The sequence below is a fragment of the Tursiops truncatus genome, chromosome 12, assembly GCF_011762595.2.
Source record: "Tursiops truncatus isolate mTurTru1 chromosome 12, mTurTru1.mat.Y, whole genome shotgun sequence".
In the NCBI taxonomy this organism is placed as follows: Eukaryota; Metazoa; Chordata; class Mammalia; order Artiodactyla; family Delphinidae; genus Tursiops; species Tursiops truncatus.
The window spans coordinates 86,660,982-86,680,538 of NC_047045.1; the positions used below are offsets into that span (position 1 = coordinate 86,660,982).

Here is a 19,557-nt window from a genome sequence, read left to right on the forward strand (position 1 = left end):
GATAAGATATCACAAAGAACTGTACAGGCACTCACTGGTTAAAAAGTATAGCAATTATGAAAAGCAAGAAAAAAATTGCTCTGGCTATAGCCGCTTTACGACATAGGGAGGTCTTTAGGTAAAAACTGAAACCCTCACCTCATGCTTGGGTCTGATAAATACACCATTTTATTCCTCAAGACTGTGATTTTATGTATTATCTTTCTTGTGTTTTTCTAAATCTTGATACTTTTTGTCCAATTTTTCCACAGAAAGAAAATTCCACATAAAATGAAAACAAGTTGAGATTTTCCCACAATTCATTAAATCCAATTACAGTGAAATTTCAGGGAGTTCGCTACAGGCGAAGGGAGAAGAATTATACCCTCAGCTCAAATTAAAGTAAAAAAGAATCAAGTTGTGAGCTAAAGATAGTTCGAGGGAGGGTGAGGGTTGAGACTTGGAGAGAAAAGGAGGGCGGAGGGCGAGAGACCCCCATATCCTATTTTACACGAAACACCGAGCCATTCTCCATCACTCCCATCAGAGAGTCAGTCAAACTGGGGGGGACTGTTTTTAATTAGTTACCCCCCAAAGGTGGACGGTCAGCCTGAGACCATCAGTACGGAGCCCCAGTATCCCCCCAGTTGCCTAAAAAGCAGGCATTTCTGAAACACCAGAGGGACGTGGTACCCCAGACCTGCACAGTCCGTCAACCACAGGGACCAGAAGATGAGTTATGATGGGGCCGGTTTCCTAGGATGCATGATGAGGTGAGGGGGGCCCTGGGATCCCGGGGGCGTGGGGGGCACACGTGGGACCCTGTGCCCACAGAGCTGGGAGGCTCTGGTCAGGAGCCACCTCGTGCTCCCTTCAACATGAATGTGATGCCTGGAGCTGCAGCAGCTGTTTTGTGATCGTAAGGCACCATGTGTGAGGATGAAAAGGCAATACACTAAGGATGGTAAACGAAGAAGACAGACCTATCTGGGCTTTTGAGAGCAATAGTTCAGCTGCCCAGCCAACGCTTACAACCCTCTACTGCAACACGGCTTGTAATGTGAGAAGAATAAACTGCAGTCTGAAACATTAAATTAGCTGGGTTAAATAATTTTAAATTATTTAAGAGTTCTTTACTTTGCAGCTAAAAGCAATTCTTAGGGATATACCTCTTTTCGTAAGTGAATCTAACATTTCTCCTTTTATCTACTTTGTAGTATTGTGAGGATCTGAATGAGATAATAATTTTATTAGTGCAGAATTCCATGTGGATCATTGTCATCCCGAGAGGAACCAGAGGCTCAGGAAGAGAAATGACTTATTTACCTGGTTTGTGAAAGAACCAATCGGCAGAGGAATGTGAGAGGCTGTGTGCCTGCCTTGCCCAGCACCCCTGGCCTCTCAGTGCTGTACGGAGAGCCCGTGTCTACACTGGATGGGGGCAGAGCACCAGGAAGGAGTCACAGAATCAAAATAAAGGGGTAATTAACCCAAAGTTAATTGTTGGGATCAAACATTAAAAGATTGATGATACCAGACTGGGGCGGGGCGCTAGACTGGGCAGGCTCAGGGGTTCAGACGGGAGCAGAAATGATGTGCAAAGATGTTTACGTGCACTTTGATGTTTCACAGCTCTGCAAACCGGATTCTGAGGCAGGTGTGTTCTAAATCGGGTTAAGATCTGCTGAGCTGCACGACAAGTTGGCCTTAGACTAGCAGAGATCATTTCAGTGTCTCTCTTGAACTGATGGAGACATTAACGAAAAGTAATCAATTAATTCATGATGCAAATCAGAACTGGGCAAACCATTATGATCTCTCTGTAACATTCAAAGACAAATTAGATGGGGTGGCTTTTCCAGGGTTGTCTTTAGTTTACGGAGTTCTAAAGTACCACCATTCTGTGTAAAAACGGTGACTGTTAGCACAATACTTGGGCAGCGACCGTGTGTTTTTGAAATCCTCAGAGCTCGGACAACACGTGACAGAACTTCCCCCCCTGCGTCAGGGCCTTTTGCTGTCAGAGAACGTGGTGAAATGCGGGGCCAGACCAGAGCAGAGTGTGAGCATGTGGGCGGCCCGGGGCGGGCCCGGGGGCTCAGCGGGTCTTACCCAGCCGGTTGCAGGGGTTCCGTTTGAAGAGGGCTCTCAGGAGACTCTGAGCCTCCACGCTGAGGAACTGCGGCATGCCCAGCTTGGCTCTGAAAAGCACAGTCGTATTTTCGGGTAAGAAGGATGAGCCCCAAAGGGAGAAGGGTTTTCTTCAGGGCTCTGCGGCTCTGCAGTCAGCGTTCACAGACAAACCCAATCACATCCACGTGACCCAGAGCAGCTGTTTACAACAGCCCCATAATGATTCACTAAAAATAACAAGGCCGCTAAAAATAAACAAGAATGATCCCACTAACATACAGAACATTTTAAATGGAAATTAACTATAGTTTCCAAGAAAACAACAAAAAAGGCTTTGGAGAGATGCCAGCATGGTTGACATTTTAGGACTCTCCTCTTGGCTTGAGGAGACAGCTGGATTCTCTCCTCTGCCTCTGGTGTGGTCTGCGGCAACATCTGGGAAAGGAGGGCCTTGCAGGACCTCGCTTTGGGAACCACGTGTCCACAGTTTGCTGCTGCCCCTTCAGAAATGCTGTCACTCCCAACGACAGGTTACAAGTTCACACCTGGGATTTGCTGGAGGGAATTATTCTTGCTTTAGAAAAAAAGGTCTTGTTCCCTCTTAAAATTAAAAGGAACAGAGGCCATCAAAAACAAAAAACAAAAAAGACCAGAGTAGACTGTAGTTACGCATGTCATCCATAGTGTAAGGTCACGTGATACAGGGAAACATCGTTTACATCCTGTCTACGGGGTGTCTTCCATGAACTGCTCTCCTTCTATTTATATAATGATGTACCTACAAAACCGTAAGCTTTGCAGGTGCCTCCTGGTTCTACAAGCGTTGCGTGTCCACCTGCAAGCAGAGTTTGAGAGAGCTGGTCGTGAGGCCAAGCACCTTCATGGTCTCCTGCAGGTGCGGTGGGCCCAGCCTCTCACTGAGCAGGGAGACAGTAACTTGGCGCCTGCCTGATTCCAGGGCCACTTCCTCACCCCGTCCGCCCTCCGTCAGCTTCTCTCTCCCAGAGCTTGCCCTCTGACATCTCGCTCAGAGAAAGCCTGCTCTGATGAAGATGTTACAGCAAGGGACTTCCCTGGCGGTCCAGTGGTTAGGGCTCTGCGCTTCCACTGCAGGTGGCATGGGTTCGATCCCTGCTCAGGGAACTAAAATCCTGCCTACTGCGCAGCACGGCCAAAAAAATAAAATGATGTGTTTTTTGGTTTGTTTTTTCTTTTGTTTGTTTTTTAAAAGCTATTATGGCAAGACTGGCTCTGGGTTTAGACTTCTTTCTAGGGTTCTAAGAGCAAAACCCATTTTTGTGTTAAAAGATTCTTCATGAGAATTAAGGAGAAAATTATGTTCATACTCAGTGACTCGGGCCGTATGATTCCTGCTGATGTCAGGCAGGAGAGCTCAGCCACGTGCACGAACGGGTCAACAGGCAGAGAAGGGGAGCCTCTCTCAGGAGCCCCTGCGGCCCTCTGCCCCCTGAACCTGCACTTTTGAAGGTCACCAACCATCATGTCTAAAGACCTTGCCGTTGGACAACTTAGATGATTTTTACTGATGGAAAACTTTATCTTTGGTAGGAGATTTCATCAGAATCACTGAGAGATGCCACTGGCTTCACCCACTGACATGAAAATGCCACGAATGCTCTTTACCGTTATTGCCCACTGAACAGTCCCGCTTCTGAAGACCGAAGCTCTCGATATCAGAAGGCGCTAACGCGTACTGGGGTGGGTCCCAAGGTGGGTGTTGTACTCACTTGAGGATGAGGGCCATGGTCTCCTTCCTGTCCTTCCCCTGGAATGGCAATGACCCCGTGAGCATCTCGAACTGCAGACCAACACAGAACAGAAGCAAGAGTTCAGAACCCACGAACTTCACGGTGGCGAGACCCAGACAGGCAAAATGCAGCCCAAGTGCACGTACCCACTCAAAATGTGGTCAGTTAAGTGCAGGCGCTGGCCTACATGCCTGGTGTACAGCAGCGAACAGAACTGCATTGTGGACCTTGGCATTCAGTGGGGAGACGGATGGATGATGGACACAGTAAACGCTCAGCTCCACGGCCGTGAGAAGGTGCTCAGCGCCATGGAGAGGGGGATGGGGACCTGCAGCCCACGGCCACACACCTTCCACGGGGTCGACTGAGGACCCGTCCTTCTCTGGAGGGTGCCGTGGAGGGGCTGACCGAGGAGGGGAGGACAGGGGTGGGGAGGAGCGCTCCGGGTCCAGGTCGAATGGGAGGGTGCTCTGCGGACCCTGAGTGCCCTGCAGACTCATCACCGTGACGACCCTCCTCCTTCAGGCTGCTGTGACCCACCTCCCCAGCTGTTACGAGACACCGAAAGTGGAGGGGACGAGTCTGTCAAAGGAGTGAGCAATTCAGGGAGGAATGTCCTGTGCCCGAGAGCAAGGTGGCGGGACCGTTCCTGGCACGTGGACCATGGCAGACAGCAGAGGCTGGGCCTCTCCTGGAAGAGGCGAGGGGCCAACCTCTCCGGTCGCCTTCTCCAAAGTCCAGGGGCATTTCCCGTCTCATGGGGGCAGGAGGCGCAGGGGCCCGGGGAGCCCAGGCCCACTCTGCTCTCACTGCCTGTGGACCCTCGGGGCACAGAGCTTCCTGGGCACGGGCACCGCCACCTGAGCTAGGGATGCGTGAAGGTCATGCCCTGTGCCCGGGAGACCCTCACGGAGACGCGTGTTCACAACACAAGATGACAGGGCCCGTAAGAGCGTCACGGCAAAGCACCAGCCATCGACAGCTGGGGAACCAGAGGAGGTTCCAGAAGTGAGTGTGGGGAGCCTGGGGAAGACGTGGAGGAAACAAGTGGGGAGAAGCCTGACTGGGGGCATCACCTCAGAGCAGGTCACTTTCCTCCTCCCTTTCTTGTCCCTCCTCCTTCGCTACCTTTTTTTGGTTTGTTTTTTGCGGTACGCGGGCCTGTCACTGCTGTGGTCTCTCTCGTTGGGGAGCACAGGCTCCAGATGCGCAGGCTCAGCGGCCATGGCTCACGGGCCCAGCCGCTCCGCGGCATGTGGGACCCTCCCGGACCGGGGCACGAACCCGTGTCCCCTGCATCGGCAGGCGGACTCTCAACCACTGTGCCACCAGGGAAGCCTCTCCTTCGCTTTGACTTCTCTTCTCTCTCAGTTGTTTTTCTTTCCATCTTTCTTTTTATGTCCTCACTGCCCCTTTTATTTCCTTTCAGCCTCTCCATTTATTTCTTTAACATGCAATGATTTTGACCAGAAAAAAGTATGAAAGGCATATTTTATATTTATGGGACAGATTTTATTAATATATCTAGAAACAGACGAGGGGGATGGCATATTCCCACTCCCCTCTCCCCCAGAAACCTCACAAAACTAACTCCAGGTGGCTTTGATGTGTGTGTGGTTTTAGCTGCAGTTTTCTCTGCTGTGCTGGCCGGTAAGACAGTCCTCTCCAGGCTCGGGCCGGCCTCCTGCTCTTTTAAATATCGTTTCCACAGAGACACACGTGGCATTCTGTGACTTCAGAGCATCGGGCAAGGGTTCCCTGGAGAACCGCTGTACGGTCACTCGTGAGCCCAGCCTACATCTTTTTTTTTTTTTTTTTTGGTGGTACGTGGGCCTCTTACCGCTGTGGCCTCTCCTGTTGCGGAGCACAGGCTCAGCGGCCATGGCTTACGGGCCCAGCCCCTCCGCGACACGTGGGATCTTCCCGGACCGGGGCACGAACCCGTGTCCCCTGCATTGGCAGGCGGACTCCCAACCACTGCGCCACCAGGGAAGCCCCCAGCCTACACCTTTAAGGGCTTCGCGAGTATCCCTGGGATCCAGGGACAGGATGAAGCCTGTGGTCTCCCTCTGGGAGCCCACCCCACCCTCCAGAGGAACGTGCTTCTCAGGCGGATGCGGACTTAAGAATTGGAATCACTCCTGAAGATGCAGAGCTGTAACCTCGGACCTGGGAGCCGGTGTCGGGAAGACAACATCAAACTTCCAGTAAAATCCGCAGCGAGGGTGCCGAGGCCCCCGTGCCCGCCCCCCACTACACACCCTCCAGACAGGGTAACGGGGAAGCACCCACGTGGACAGGAGCAGAGCCGAGGATGCAAAGTTACCCTGCAGAGGAAGAGGCTACCCTGACGGTCTCACCAACATATCTAAAGAGAGGTGATCGGTGGGAAGGTAAGCAGAGCGGGACGTCCCCGTGGCTTCTGGCGTGGAGACGGACTGCACCCCAGCAGAGGCTATTCAAGGTCTGTATAACCACGAACACGGCAAGCGCCACCAGCGCCCTGGCAGCTGACGCTCACGGAGCCCTTGTCAGGCCGCGAGCCTGGGCCCATCACTTGCCTGTATTAATGTGCTTAATTTGTTGTGATTCTGTCTTGGGAGCAGTCTTCTCATTATAGCCTGACTTCCCTCGTAGGTGGCTGACGGGGGGAGAATGCTCTGACCCTGGAGACGGGGGCACCGCCCCGCGTGGTGTGATGTCACCTACTGTACGCCCGTGAGCTGGCATCCCGGCCGGAGCCGTGGGAACTGCCTCCCGAGCTGGTTTGACGTGTCTGCCCCCCACAGACGAGGGTCAGCCGTCCGCGCCGACAAATCCAACACAGCCAGCGCTTCCGAGCCCACGGGGCCGGGGACCAGAACCGAGAGACCGAGCGTGGCCTCCTGGGTACCAGCCTAGGGGCACCCAGCTGATGCCCTGCACCGTGAGCAGGACCCAGCCCAGAGGTCCCGGGGCGAGAGGCATGCGTGTGGGAAGGAGGCTCTGCCAGTGCTGGCCGAGCGACGCGCCTCAGTTTCCTCGTTGGTGGAATGCACAAGGAGGGGGCTGGCAAGCCGGGAATGCCACGGTGCTCCTCCCATCCAGTCAGTGTGAGACTCACAGCCTCGGAAGTCTGGCCCACGCGAGGGCCCGGCGGCCCGGCTGCGGGGGAGGGGTGGGGGGAGGGGGAAGGGAGGAGAGGAAGGACCGCGTGAGGCGGGGGGACGGCAGCCAAGCCCGCGGCTGTTGTGACTACAGACCGCCCTGGCGTTTGCTGCACGCTCTGTCTGCGAACACGTGACCCAAAGGAAATCCAAGTTTCTAGATGCAGATGTAAAAATGCTTCACTCTACGTGTATTTTGGTTCATGGTGATTTTGATGACTAAGTGGAGGGATTCTGTGTTTGAAATAAGAAAAATACGTTTAATCTGGAGATAGCTGCATCCCTTCAAATCCTCCGGCTAAACCCGTAGGAGCGCTAAGGATAAAGGTTTGACTCTTCACACATTTGCATCCTAACTTGAATCCCAGCTCTGTTTCCTGATGGTGGGAGTCTGGAGGGGGGACAGAGAGGAGGCTGCCAGGAAATGCTAGGGTCAGGAATTGGTGGCCCCCTTGTCCTGAGTCACACAACGGGCACTGTTTTCCTCGGGTCACTCCTGGACCTCTGAACCCCAGGAGTGGGCGGGCGCTCAGGGGACAGCCACGCGGGCACCTTGGGGACCGCAGATGCCACGCCGCAAGCACATTAAGCCACGAGCACATATTACCATGAGCACATCATATCCCAAGCATACCATACCATTAGCACACCATGCCACGAGCATGCCATACATACCAGGAGCACGCCACACCATACCACGAGCACGCCATACCATGAGCACGCCAAAGGACCACCAGTCTGCGCTCTGCGTGTGGCCCCGCCGGTTCACCACCTCGGGCGCCATGTACTCGATCGTCCCGCAGAACGAATAGGCTCTCTTGTCGTGGTCGATGGCCTCCTTACTCAGCCCGAAGTCTAAAAGAGAAAGAGCACACAGTGCTCGGTCTCCGGGCGGCACCTGGAGCCCTGCTGCCCGCCGGCCCACCTCCCACCGCTGTCCTCTTGGGGCCAGGCTGCCCACAGAAGCTGAACCAAACCCGACACCTCCCGGTCAGCTTCTATAGGGACCCACACATTCAGGAGTGCCCCCGAGGGCGCCTAGAAACTGCATTCCTGACGCCTGACACCAATTCCCCGGGAGCCTGTTTTTAGCAGGCCACCCTGGACGTCAGCGGCCCCAGCGGAGACGCCTGCGGGGCTACTCCAAAGGAGGGGCAGGAAGACGGCGCTTGTTCTGAAGGAAAGGGCGGGAAAGGGGTTACGAGCAGGAGGCCACTCGGGAAGGAGGTCCCCGGCTGGTGAGGCACGAAGGGGAAGGCAGACAAGGTGGGCGGGGCTTCAGAGCATTTGCCATGGGGTATCCTCCCCTGGACCTTGTCCATAAAACCTTCCGCCAAGGCCGTCATCCTCCAGTGCCCGTGTTACTGCAGCCAGTGGATGAAGGACGCAGTGAACACGCTGGTTCTAAGATCACAGAGCCCTCCACGTTCGCCGTCTGTGAGTTTAAGGTTGACATCCCTTCTTCCTGGGGCCGCGTGAGGACCAAGCGAGCTCACGGCTAGGTGAGAGTCCCCAGCGCCCCCGTGGGGCTGCTCCCTCACTGCCGAGGTGACGCACTCAGCACATCAGAGTCTCGGGGCTTGTTTGACCACAATGACTAAACAGAGGAAGCCAAACCTCTGTAATATGACACGTAAATTTAACGTGGCAGCTCATACTTATTCCAGCTACCTCCGTACACGTGAGATCTATATAATACACGTGCAGCTCCTCACTCAGCAGAGAAAACCGGTCAGGTACTCGCAGAACCTTCAGTCTCCCCAAAATGCCACGCGGGCACTTTTGAACGCCTTAACCAGTTGTAGAAGTCAAGTCAGGTTTACTTTCTCAGCTTGTTAAGGGTTAATTTCTTCTGCTGTTCTACACGTGGGAAGGCACAGAAGGCCCCAGCAGGCCAAACTGGACTCATTGCGGGGGCAGGTCCCACCAGCAGACACTGCGGACGCCCTTGGACCTGTGCGGCCCCTGGCAGGAGGTCGCCGTCTAAAGGGTCTGTCAGGTGAGTGCCGTGCTCTTGTGCGTAATTCATGAGAAATTTAAGAAGTCTCACTGTCTGACATGAACGAGCAGTAACTGTCAATCGCTCTGTGCACTCTGCTGGGACTGGGGGTCCATCAAGAACGGGGTGAACCAGCCCAGAGAAGGGAACAGGCAGCAGGGAGACCACATGGCGTGGGGCTGAGAAGCAGAGGACAGGAGGCTCTGAAGACAGAACAGGGGTAGAGCAGGTGTCCCGCCTAAGCAGAGACAGCTGCCCCTGGAGGCGAGGGGGGAGCATTTGCGCAGGGACAGCTCGCTGGTGGACACGGGGAGCGGGTGTGAGTGGAGACCAGGCCAGGACCCGGCCAGCGGGGGGCCAGCGGAATGGCCCCCAGAGACGTCCACGCCCCAACCCTGGAACCTATGAATAGGTCACCTTACCTGGCAGAGGGGGCCCTGCTGTATCTCGAGAAGGGAGGTTATCCTGGGGCGCCAGGACAACGCACAGTAAGTACAAGGTCCTTACGTGGACTTGGGGGCAGAGGCCATAGTCAGAGAGAGACTGGGGTGTTGCCCCCTGGCTCTGAAGGAGAAGGATGGGGCCGTGAGCCCAGGGAAGTGGGCAGCCAGAGAGGCGACAGGACCATCCTCCCCTGGGGCCTCCACAAAGGAGTGCACCCCTTTTGATCTTAGCCCTGTGAGACCTGTTTTGGACTTGTGGCCGCCAGGGCTGTTAAGATGATGAGCTGATGCTGTTTTGAGCCACTGAGGTTGGTAATTGTGACACAGCAAGAGGAAACTAGCACAAGCGGGTGTCACGGAACAAGGGGGGGCGGTGCTCGTTCTGGCTGAACCGACGGCAGTGGGAGGGGTCTGAGGTTTCAGTGGGGAGATTGGCCCCGCAGACATGCTAAGATGAGATTCTTGAACGAAACATCCAGTGACGCTGAGAGTCAGCAGGAAAGGCGCTAGAAGGGTCTTACGTCAGAGGGAGAGAAGGAAGGAGGGCCGACCTGGGAAGTGTGAGCGTCCCCGGGAAGACACACACCAACAGAACTAAGCCACGGCCACGGGGAAGGCAGCCCTGTGTGCACACGCTGGTGTGATGAGAGAGAGGGCTTGAGCTCTGGGTCGGCCCCCAGGTACCAGGGGCGCCGGGGTGACGTCACCGCTCGGTGGCGGGTGGAATTTTACAAACCTGTGATCTTAATATGTCCCTCTTCGTCCAGGAGGATGCTGAAAGAAAGGAGGGGAAACAGATGCTTTAAAAGAGAAGAGACACACGGAAGGGCACGGAGACCCCAGGGGAGCCGCCCAGGCCCTTGGGCAGCACTCTCCACGCTGGCTGGGGGGCGGCAGGTCACCTGCTGTTCGCAGACGTGGCCTTTAGACCACTGCTTCCTAGTCGGCAGCTTCTGCTGGGTCAGGAGCACAGGCACATCCGCGGTGTGTGGGGGGCAAAGGGCACCCCCATGTTCTTGTGCCTGGCTCAGCAGGCTCACATGGGGACTGCAGGTGTGAGACCCTCTCAAGCCCAGGGGAAGGTCTGGGGACCCCCCAGGCTGTCTGTCCTGCATGAATGGGCCTGAGAGCGTCCGCAAGTGCCCTGGCTTGTGCAGACGCAGAGCTGCTCAGAGGGGACTTCCTGAACCCAGGCGGGCCCTCGACGGCTAGAGCCCGCTCTTCTGGCCAGACCCCTCCACGAGCCCCGCCTGACCCTGGGAACCACTGGGACCTCCGGGGGAGTCTGTGACACCTCAGGCCTCAGCCCCCGGGAGCCACGTTGTGGGAGCCGGTCCCACGGGGTCCCTCCTGGTGCCCTGGACCAAGCTCTCAGTATGCCGGCATCTGACGTCCAGATGCCCCACGGGGAGCGCTGTCCTGTTCCTCCCAGCTCTCTGCAGTACGGCGAGGCTGACGCCCACGGAGGGCGGAGGGAACGTCTGAGGGGATGGACGCAGGCGAGCCTTCCACGAGGCCCTTCTCCAGCCCATCAGCCCACAGGCCCCCAGGGCTCCTGGCTTGCCCTGTTTCTTTCTTTGCTGTAATTAAACTCTGTTCCACCAGCTCCTGGGAGGCACCAGCCCAGATCTAAAGAGACCAGGACGTGGGCTGAGAGGATTAGTATGTGGTACGTTAAACATGTGGGAAAGGAAGGAAGTTCTGACACAGGCTACCACATGGATGGACCTCGAGGACATCACGCCGAGGGCAATAAGCCAGCCACAAAAGGACAAATACTGTGTGACCCCCCTTACGTGCGGTCCCCAGAGCAGTGAGATCCACAGAGACAGACAACAGAAGGGAGGGTGCCAGGGGCTGGGGGAGGGCGGTGGGGTATCATGGGGACAGGGTGTCCATTTTGCCACTTACGTGTGGTCCCCGGAGCAGCGAGATCCACAGAGACAGAAAACAGAAGGGAGGGTGCCGGGGGCTGGGGGAGGGCGGTGGGGTATCATGGGGACAGGGCGTCAGTTTTGCAGGATGAAAGAAGTCTGGAAGATGGATGGTGGAGACGATCGCACAGATGGTGTGAATGCTCTTAACACGACTGAACTGTGCACTTGAAAATAGTCAAGGTGGTAAATTTTATGTCATGTTTATCTTACCACAATTTTTAAAACGCTGCCATGGGAATAAAAATCATACCTACTGTTTTATGGAAATGGGAAGGGAAAAGTCACAGTGTATAATTAAGATGACAATTTATAATGAAAGAAGCGAATGTTCTTATCTTTGCTTTTCAGTTATACTTAATCTTTGCCCAGAAGTGAGCAACTTTCATGATTAACTCCCTACTAATTCTAATGGAAACAAAATCCTTTCTCTTCAATCCTGCAATTCCATATTACTATTTTTAGCTATAAAGATCCCTTTGACCTTTAACTAGAGGGAGAATCGGGGTGCTGCCTTCATGGGGCAGAGCTCACAGCGGAGGGGAGCAGGTCGGCAGAGCTGGCTGTGACAGCGGCCTCAGTGCCTGTTTTCCGAAGGCGAGGCTGAGTTTGCAGGACACGGCTCTTACGGGGATACTCAGGAGAGAGCCTTTCACGGTTATTTAAACATCATTTACACGTGCAGCCAGTGAGGCTGTACCCAGCTGGTGGTTAGGCTGATGCCGTGCGTGGGGAGCACTTCCCTCTGGTCACAGGCAAATACGCTTTGCATCAGGGACATACACAACGTTCCTGGTCTCTAGGCAAACCCAGGCGTTTCCCTTAAACGACTGCCACTTCTCAGAGCAGAGTTTGCATTTTTCTCAGTTCCCTGCAGGTGAAGAAGGGACCAGGAACAAGGGCTGGGATCTACTTCCTGTGCCCTCAGGGCCTGGGCTGCCTTGTGCTCCAAGCCTTGGGGTCCCACCAGGCCCCACATATCCAGGGACAGGCATGGACCTCAGTCTATAGGGGGACAGGGGGCCGTCATCAACCACGTCACAGGCCAGAGGGAGAAAATCATCAACTTCGCGGCAGGGACCACTGTCAGGTCAACCAAATGAACTTAAAACAGCATCCGCTAGATCCTTCCTTTTCAAGTGGATCCTCCTAGTCTGTGCAGCTCTACACAGAAAACAGCAGGAAAAGAACCTGAAGTAAGAACATTATTATCTGGAGGGACTTTAAAAAAAGATTTAGACTGGATTAGCAAAATATCCTAGAAATAGTATTACAGATGATCATTGCCAAAGATACACAAATCTTATTGGAATTTGGGCTGGGAATCTGGTGCCACTGTCTTTTAGAAAAACTCAGAAAGGCTCATCTGACTCGTCACCTAGAAATGGGCCTGTCGAGACAGCTGAAAGGGCTTTCCAAGGTGGAGGTGGAGATGGGGAAGAGACCGGCACAGAAGACACACACTAGTGAGGGGGTGGCGTGTGAGACATTCCCAGTGCGGGATGGGTCCCACCTAAGGAGGGAGGGCAGCGGGTGTGGGAGGAGGAATGGTGGGCTGCCTACCTGCCCAGCCTCCTCTACCTGCCCAGCCTCCACTACCTGCCCAGCCTCTCCACCTGCCCAGCCTCCACTACCTGCCCAGCCTCTCCACCTGCCCAGCCTCCACTACCTGCCCAGCCTCCCCTGGACCACAGGGATGCAGGCCCGGCCCTGCCTCCCTTGGAGGGTGTTACGAGGGTCAGGTGAGAATGGGCTGGGACCATCCCACACAAACCAGCACAAGCCACACCTACGTCTGGGCACCTTTCCAGGGGCGGGCAGGTGGAATCCCTGCCTGTGGGGCGCTAGCACCGGAATGTCCCCAGGCTATGCCCTCCCTGGGGAATTAAGTACAGGGACGAGGCGACCTGGGAGGCAAGAGGGCCCTGCCCTGCCTTGTCCTCACTCACTTTTCTGGCTTCAGGTCTCTGTAGATGATGCCCAGGCTGTGCAGGTGGTCCAAAGCCAAGGCCAGCTCAGCCAGGTAGAACTTGACATCCTCCTCCGTGAACATCACCTGGCAGGAGAGAGAACAAGACTTCAGCCTGCTCTGTGGCTGCTGGCTTTAAAGACAGGCACTCAGCCCCACGAAGACTCCGCTCCGCTCTGCAGACCGCGGCCCCCAGACAAGGCTCTTCCAACTCCTACAGTGGAAACATGAGTTCTCAGCAAAGTTTTAGGACCAGTGAAGGGGAGAGGGCGCTCCTCACAAAGCCGCTGGGCCTTGTGGGCGGAGCCCCGGGCAGAGTTTCCTCGCCCGACCTTTCCTGCCCCACAAACCATGCAGCTCTGGAGTGTATTTCTGGGTTTATGTTTTAATATGTGTGCTTCTAATGTAACACTTTAATACAAAAAACTAAACCACACTGTGAAGGTCTGATTACAAACAGGCCTGAAGGATTTACTGAAAATATGTCTCAAATTTCATCCCTCCTCCCTTCAAGTTCACCTCTTCCCCCCTTTTGGGTTTATGCAAACTAGGAACTGCCGTCTCCCCAAAGCGGGACGAGTCCCACCAAATACGACCCGCCCGTGGAGCATCGGTGGGCGCCCCTTGCCGGAGAGGCTGCTGGGAGAGGGACGCTGGTCTAGCTAAAACACACACGAGGCCATGGCGCCCAGCACACCTCAAGGTCATTGTCTCCTACTGTTTCCCTGTCCCTGCGGTTGTGAGAACCGCATGTAATTTGGTAGTCACCTTACCAGCAAGCCAGATGGTATCAGAAACCATTCTTTACCCGCACCATGAGAAATGAATGTCACAGAGACTAGAAACCCATGTCATGACTGAATTCTCTCTGAAGGCAGACGCGTGAAAAATCAATACATGATCAGCAGGTTGCCTGGAAAGCTCAGGATAAGGGCAATTTGGGGAATTGAACAGTGACTACATCAGGCTAATGACGGCGGAGCACATCCATTTCACAAAAGGGATGCCTCCCAGTGGGGAGGACGTGCACCCCAAGTCCTGGATGACATTTGGGTACCACCAACCCTCGTTGCCCCTCTGGCCTCTGGAATCTCCTGTTCTGCCTTCCACACTCGACTGGCACCTTTCCTGGTTGGGTATTTCTTTTCTACATTGGTTAGCATACTCAGTGGGCTTCCCTGTGAGAAGGATTTCCCTGTAGGAGATCCTGCTGGCTGTTGAATTCTCTTTGGCCCGACTTTCTCCATCTCTGTCCATAACCACACAGGCACATCTACAGCTCAGTGCTCAGGGGCGGCCGTATGACTCTCCTTGGCCGCGCTTAGGGCACAGATCTGCGTGGCCTCCAAGTGCAAATGACAAAGGGTTTCTCTATGGGAATGAAACACCCATGGATGTGAGCTCTTGAAGGCAGTCAGTACGGAGACTGACACACACAAGGATGTTGTCTAGTGGACTCGGTGAAGAGGATGGAAGGGAAGTACTTTTTTTCATAGGGTTAGGGTTAGGGTATCATTCATTTCCTGTGTTTCTGTGAACTGGGACCCTCTTGAGCCCAGGCTGGACAACTTCACTTCTACTCTGAAATAAAGGGTCCTATGGGTACCCTGCGTGTTGCCTTTTTGGTCAAGAAGCCCAACAACAGGGTGTGTCACCCTGGATGCTGGACAGACCAACCCCCAGTGGCCTGACTTCCTTCGGCCGGGCTGGGAAGGGAGCAAATCACGAGGCATCAGATGAGAAACCGGCCGAGGTCAGTGATTCGGCGTCTTTGGAAACGTGAGCTCAGCTGTGGGGCAGGTTAAGGGACCAGAGACCTGACCCAAAGGGCTTTGGAGAACTTGGATCTGAATCCTCCAGCCCGTGCTTTCAACCTGCATCGCCAAGCGTCCAATACATCCATTGTGCCACTGCCCGAGGGACTGGCAGGAAACAGAGGGAGAGAGCAGCCCGAGGTCTCGGGGAGCCCACTGCCGCTTCACCTTGACTGCCAGCACTTTGGATGGAGGGATCTCCTGCTGTAAAAGTGGGCAGTGAGGAAAGGGGGAGGCCAGCCCGAACCCCCTGTTACAGCCCAGGAAGAACCCCGGTGCCGGGTGAGGTTGCGTCAGAAGGGCCGGGAACCTGTTCTGTGCATCGTGTCAACACGCTGTCACCTTCATCATGCTCTTCTGTATAAAGGAAACTGCACAGAATCAACAGGATTAAAAGCCTGGCATTATTACTGCCTCGAGCAGGGTGCGCAGGGGGCAGAGAGCTTTCACGTTGCGCTGCAAGACATCCCGGAAAGCTCCTAAGTCAGGTAGTGGGGGTCAAGGACAAGCCCTGGGGGGCGCGGAGCGCTCATGGGTGAAGCCCTAATTAGACGCTCCCGACGCCCCTCCCAGGATGTGTGGTCAGCGTGTTAATAGCGTCTTCCTACAGTGGAAAGTGAAACGTTGTGAAATAAAAGTCTTCCCTACGTAACATAAATCAAGTTTCCATCTGCTCTACACAGGGAAGGTTCTAGAGCTCCACGGGGGTCTTGGGAAGAGTCCGTTTTCTTAAGATCTTTCGAGGACAACAGATTTCTTCTCTGTGTGGCTCGTGAGACATCTTTAAAACACGCGCACACACCACACACCATATACCCTCACACCAAATACGTACACACACCACACACACACTTACACACGCCACCCACCACACACACGTGCGTGCATGTACACGCACGTTCACACATTCCCTTGCACACACACCACACACACACGCACGTACACACACACACCCCGCCCCCTGCTCTCCTGTCCCTCGAATTCTAGGCAGAAACCCACAGCCTGCACTCCGTGTACCTCTTTGGAGAGCCTGGTGAAGAGGTCTCCTCCGCGCAGGAAGTCCAGAATCAGATAGAGTTTTCCCTCCGTCTGGAAGGCTGCGGAAGGAGAGAGTTGAGAGCATTTCGGCGTCACGGTCCCCTGCGGTGGACATCATTCCCCTGGGCCCAGGCTCTGAGTGCAAAAAGCCCATCTCTCGTTGGCTCAAACAATACTGTGTAGCCTGTAACCCTGGGTCATTTCAGAAACAGGACTGGGGCCGGGCTGGAGACCGCACAGCGGAGAGGGCAGGACTTGGGGAAGGGAGTGGACGGTGATGAGTTCTGTCTCTCACTTTTACTCATGGTCTGGAGGTTATTTCTCCTCCTCTCCCCACCCCTTCCCCACCCCTTCCCCGCCTCCTTCCTTCCTTCCTTCCCTCCCTCTCTCCTTCTTCCTGCCTTTTTTTAATCACAAAGGGACTGAAAGACACATGGAGAAAAGTACGTGTAGGTTCCACCTGCTCTCATCACCACTACTGACTTGCGGCTTTGGGCACAACCGTGTCTTCTTAGAGACTTGGCTTTGCTGGCAGGTGTCTGGTAAGGAGCAGGGCGATCGTAGTGAGCCTTTGGGACGAGTCCCCTCCCCTTCCTATGGAGTTGTGTTCGAAACAACTCAGGGCTCAAGGATATCCACCATCTGCTCCTTCTTTTACGGCTGCGCTGGGGACGGGTCGGCCCAGCTACCTGCACCTGGTGGCAGCAGCGCTCGTGTGCTCTCAGTTTGGTCCCTGAGGGCCACAGTTATGGGCACGGAGTTCACGGTTCAGCTGCCGCCTGCCACTAGCAAGGGCACGCCTTGGTCAAAGGGGGGGACGGTGCATGCGCGAGAGGCTCAAGAGAAACTAACCACCGTGGCTACTGGATGGTCAGTTCAACGTTCCCGCTGGCCTGGCACGTGGCATCTGTTCTACACACAAAGGAAGCATGGCTGGAAGGGGTGCTGACATCCCCACACACTTGGGAACTTTTCATTTTCTAAGTCAATGCCAGAAGCATTATAAATGTTGGGGTTTTAGAAACATAAGCCTCTAACTAGAAACCCCTTTGTCAGAATTGTGTAAACTGCAGCGTGGATGAGTGCTCTGTCCTAGGGCTTGACGGGCAGATAGAGGACAGGTATCTTTTTTTTTTTTTTTTCCGGTACGCGGGTCTCTCACTGTTGTGGCCTCTCCCGTTGCGGAGCACAGGCTCCGGACGCGCAGGCTCAGTGGCCATGGCTCACGGGCCCAGCCGCTCCACGGCATGTGGGATCTTCCCGGACTGGGGCACGAACCCGTGTCCCCTGTATCGGCAGGCGGACTCTCAACCACTGCACCACCAGGGAAGCCCGACAAGTATCTTTTGATCAATCACAGAGGTAACGTGGAGGATGCCTTTAAAAATCTCTGCAAGACCCCAGTTCTCAACTTCTTCAGAAAAACACCTGGGAAAGCAACCGAAACGACACCTGGATCGGATCTGACACCAGCGAATCAGCAGCGCTGAGGCGGCCGTGTGATAAAGGGGGGTCAGCCTGCCGCCACCGTTGGGATCTAAGGGCACCTGCCCGTGGCCCGAGGGATCCGGTCACCACGCGGCTGCCCGCAAGGTCACATCCATGTTGGCTCTTATTATTTCTGAAAGGAGAGGCCATGTGCTTTCCAAACAGGACTTTGTAAACTGTCTTCTTAGGAATCTCAGAAGTTCACGAGCAAAGAGCCCTGTCCTCCTGGCTTTGCGTGTGTTCATGCCTTCACTCCCGACGTCGGTAAAAGTCACGGACAGTCTCCTACAACTCTGCCCGCCCCCGAGCCCCTGTACCAACCAGGTACGGGATTTGTCCTTGTGCTGCCCAGCGCTTCGCCCACACTAATTACTCGATTAGGGCACAAAGCTGTGATGCGGTCTGCCATGACTCTGGCGCCACCACCTCATTATTTTTCATTTGAAGGTTTCACTTACTGCTTCTCCGAGGAGATAAAAAGGCAGAAAGCAAATGAAGAAGGCTTGTGTGGCGTCGCAGATACGTGGCCTCAGAAATCAGAATGATTCCGTCTGAGTCTCAGTTTTCTCTTCTGAAAACTGGAAACAATAGCCTACCTTGCAGGGCCGTTCTGAGGCTCAAAGCGCTACCGTCTCTCAAATGCCTAAAATATCGTCTTTACTTAAAGTGCAGGAGATGTTACCATTCTGGTTTAAAGAAACTATGGGGTCATAGGCACTCTACTCTGAAACAACACAAAAATATGTCATAGATTCACCCCACCTAGGTCGAGACCTTTTTTTAAAACCACTTTCTCCATGATGATGATTTAATTAAGGGTAACCTCTTGCTCCCCCAGATTCGGTTTTTCGAGATGAAAACAGGGCATCTTCCTCCCCCAGAGAAGGAGAATCTGAGGCTCAGGAACCTGGGGGGGAGAGAGCTGCACCCCAGACAGGGCCGGAGGCTGAGACAAGGAATCTACGCCGATTTCCTCTGATTTGGGGGAGGGTTGGTCTAGGTCCTCTCAACAGTAGGGAATTGTTTTTCCTCCCTTTACCGTAATGAAGCTTTACGATGAAAGGGTGATTCACTTCTGCCAAAATGTCTCTCTCCATCTTCGATCTGACTCGGTCCCGAACTGCAAGACAGAAAAATCGAAGGCTTTCAAAGGCAGGATGTGAAACATAAGACATCAGATATAAATAATTTCCCCCGACTTTTGTTACCAACTTTTCAAACATATACAAAAGTTGAAAGAGTAGGTTGAATGACCACCCCTAAGTCCTCCACCTAGATTCAACAGCTGCTTGCATTTCGATATTTTCTCTCCCCCCCCATCTCCCTCTCTCTATCTCCCTCTCTTTCCATACACATGCACACATTTTAGCCACAATCTGACAATAACTTGTCGACACTGTGACATTCAACGCCAAGGTGCCTTTACACGCAGCATTCCCTAAGAACAGGGTAATCTCTTACATGACCCTAACACGACTGTCGCCCTGAAGAACATTCGCCATCATTCCACAACATCATCTAATATCTGACCCATATTCCAATCCTGCCCGCCCTGCCATGTCACTTATAGCTGTTATTTTTTCCAACCTCGGATTCGGTCAAGGTTCCCACGTTAGATCTGGTTGTTCTATTTCCTCATTCCTTTTGCTTCTAGAATACAATGGTCCTGCATCTTTTTTTCCCCCCGTGCTTTTTGTGGGCTTTTTGGTTAAGTCCAGGTCAGTTTTCTTGTAGGTTGTTCCTACGTGTGTCTGATTGTTTCTTTACTGGTTGCTCTAACTCCTATATTTATTATAAACCGAGGTTAGGTCTGGAGGCTTTATAAGGTTGAGGCTAAACATTTTT

The 19,557-nt window shown here is 54.0% G+C and overlaps 1 protein-coding gene across 10 annotated transcripts in view; it reads right to left on the reverse strand.

The window, feature by feature from the left end:
• The window catches only part of RPS6KA2 (ribosomal protein S6 kinase A2), a 296,958-nt gene that overhangs the window by 49,679 nt on the left and 227,722 nt on the right, over positions 1-19,557 (reverse strand). For 9 of the 10 annotated variants that reach the window (XR_012324984.1, XM_073789827.1, XM_073789826.1 and 6 more), the window contains 7 exons: positions 18,752-18,832; positions 16,204-16,283; positions 13,353-13,459; positions 10,206-10,243; positions 7,740-7,882; positions 3,861-3,931; positions 2,092-2,180 (listed from right to left, as the gene is read on the reverse strand). Coding sequence is in view for 9 of the 10 variants with exons in the window: in XM_073789827.1 (XP_073645928.1) it covers positions 2,092-2,180; positions 3,861-3,931; positions 7,740-7,882; positions 10,206-10,243; positions 13,353-13,459; positions 16,204-16,283; positions 18,752-18,832 (609 nt within the window). In the remaining variant the exon portion in view is untranslated. Of the gene's footprint in view, positions 1-2,091; positions 2,181-3,860; positions 3,932-7,739; positions 7,883-10,205; positions 10,244-13,352; positions 13,460-16,203; positions 16,284-18,170; positions 18,709-18,751; positions 18,833-19,557 lie in introns of those variants that run through there. The other variant, XM_073789830.1, reaches the window with a different exon arrangement.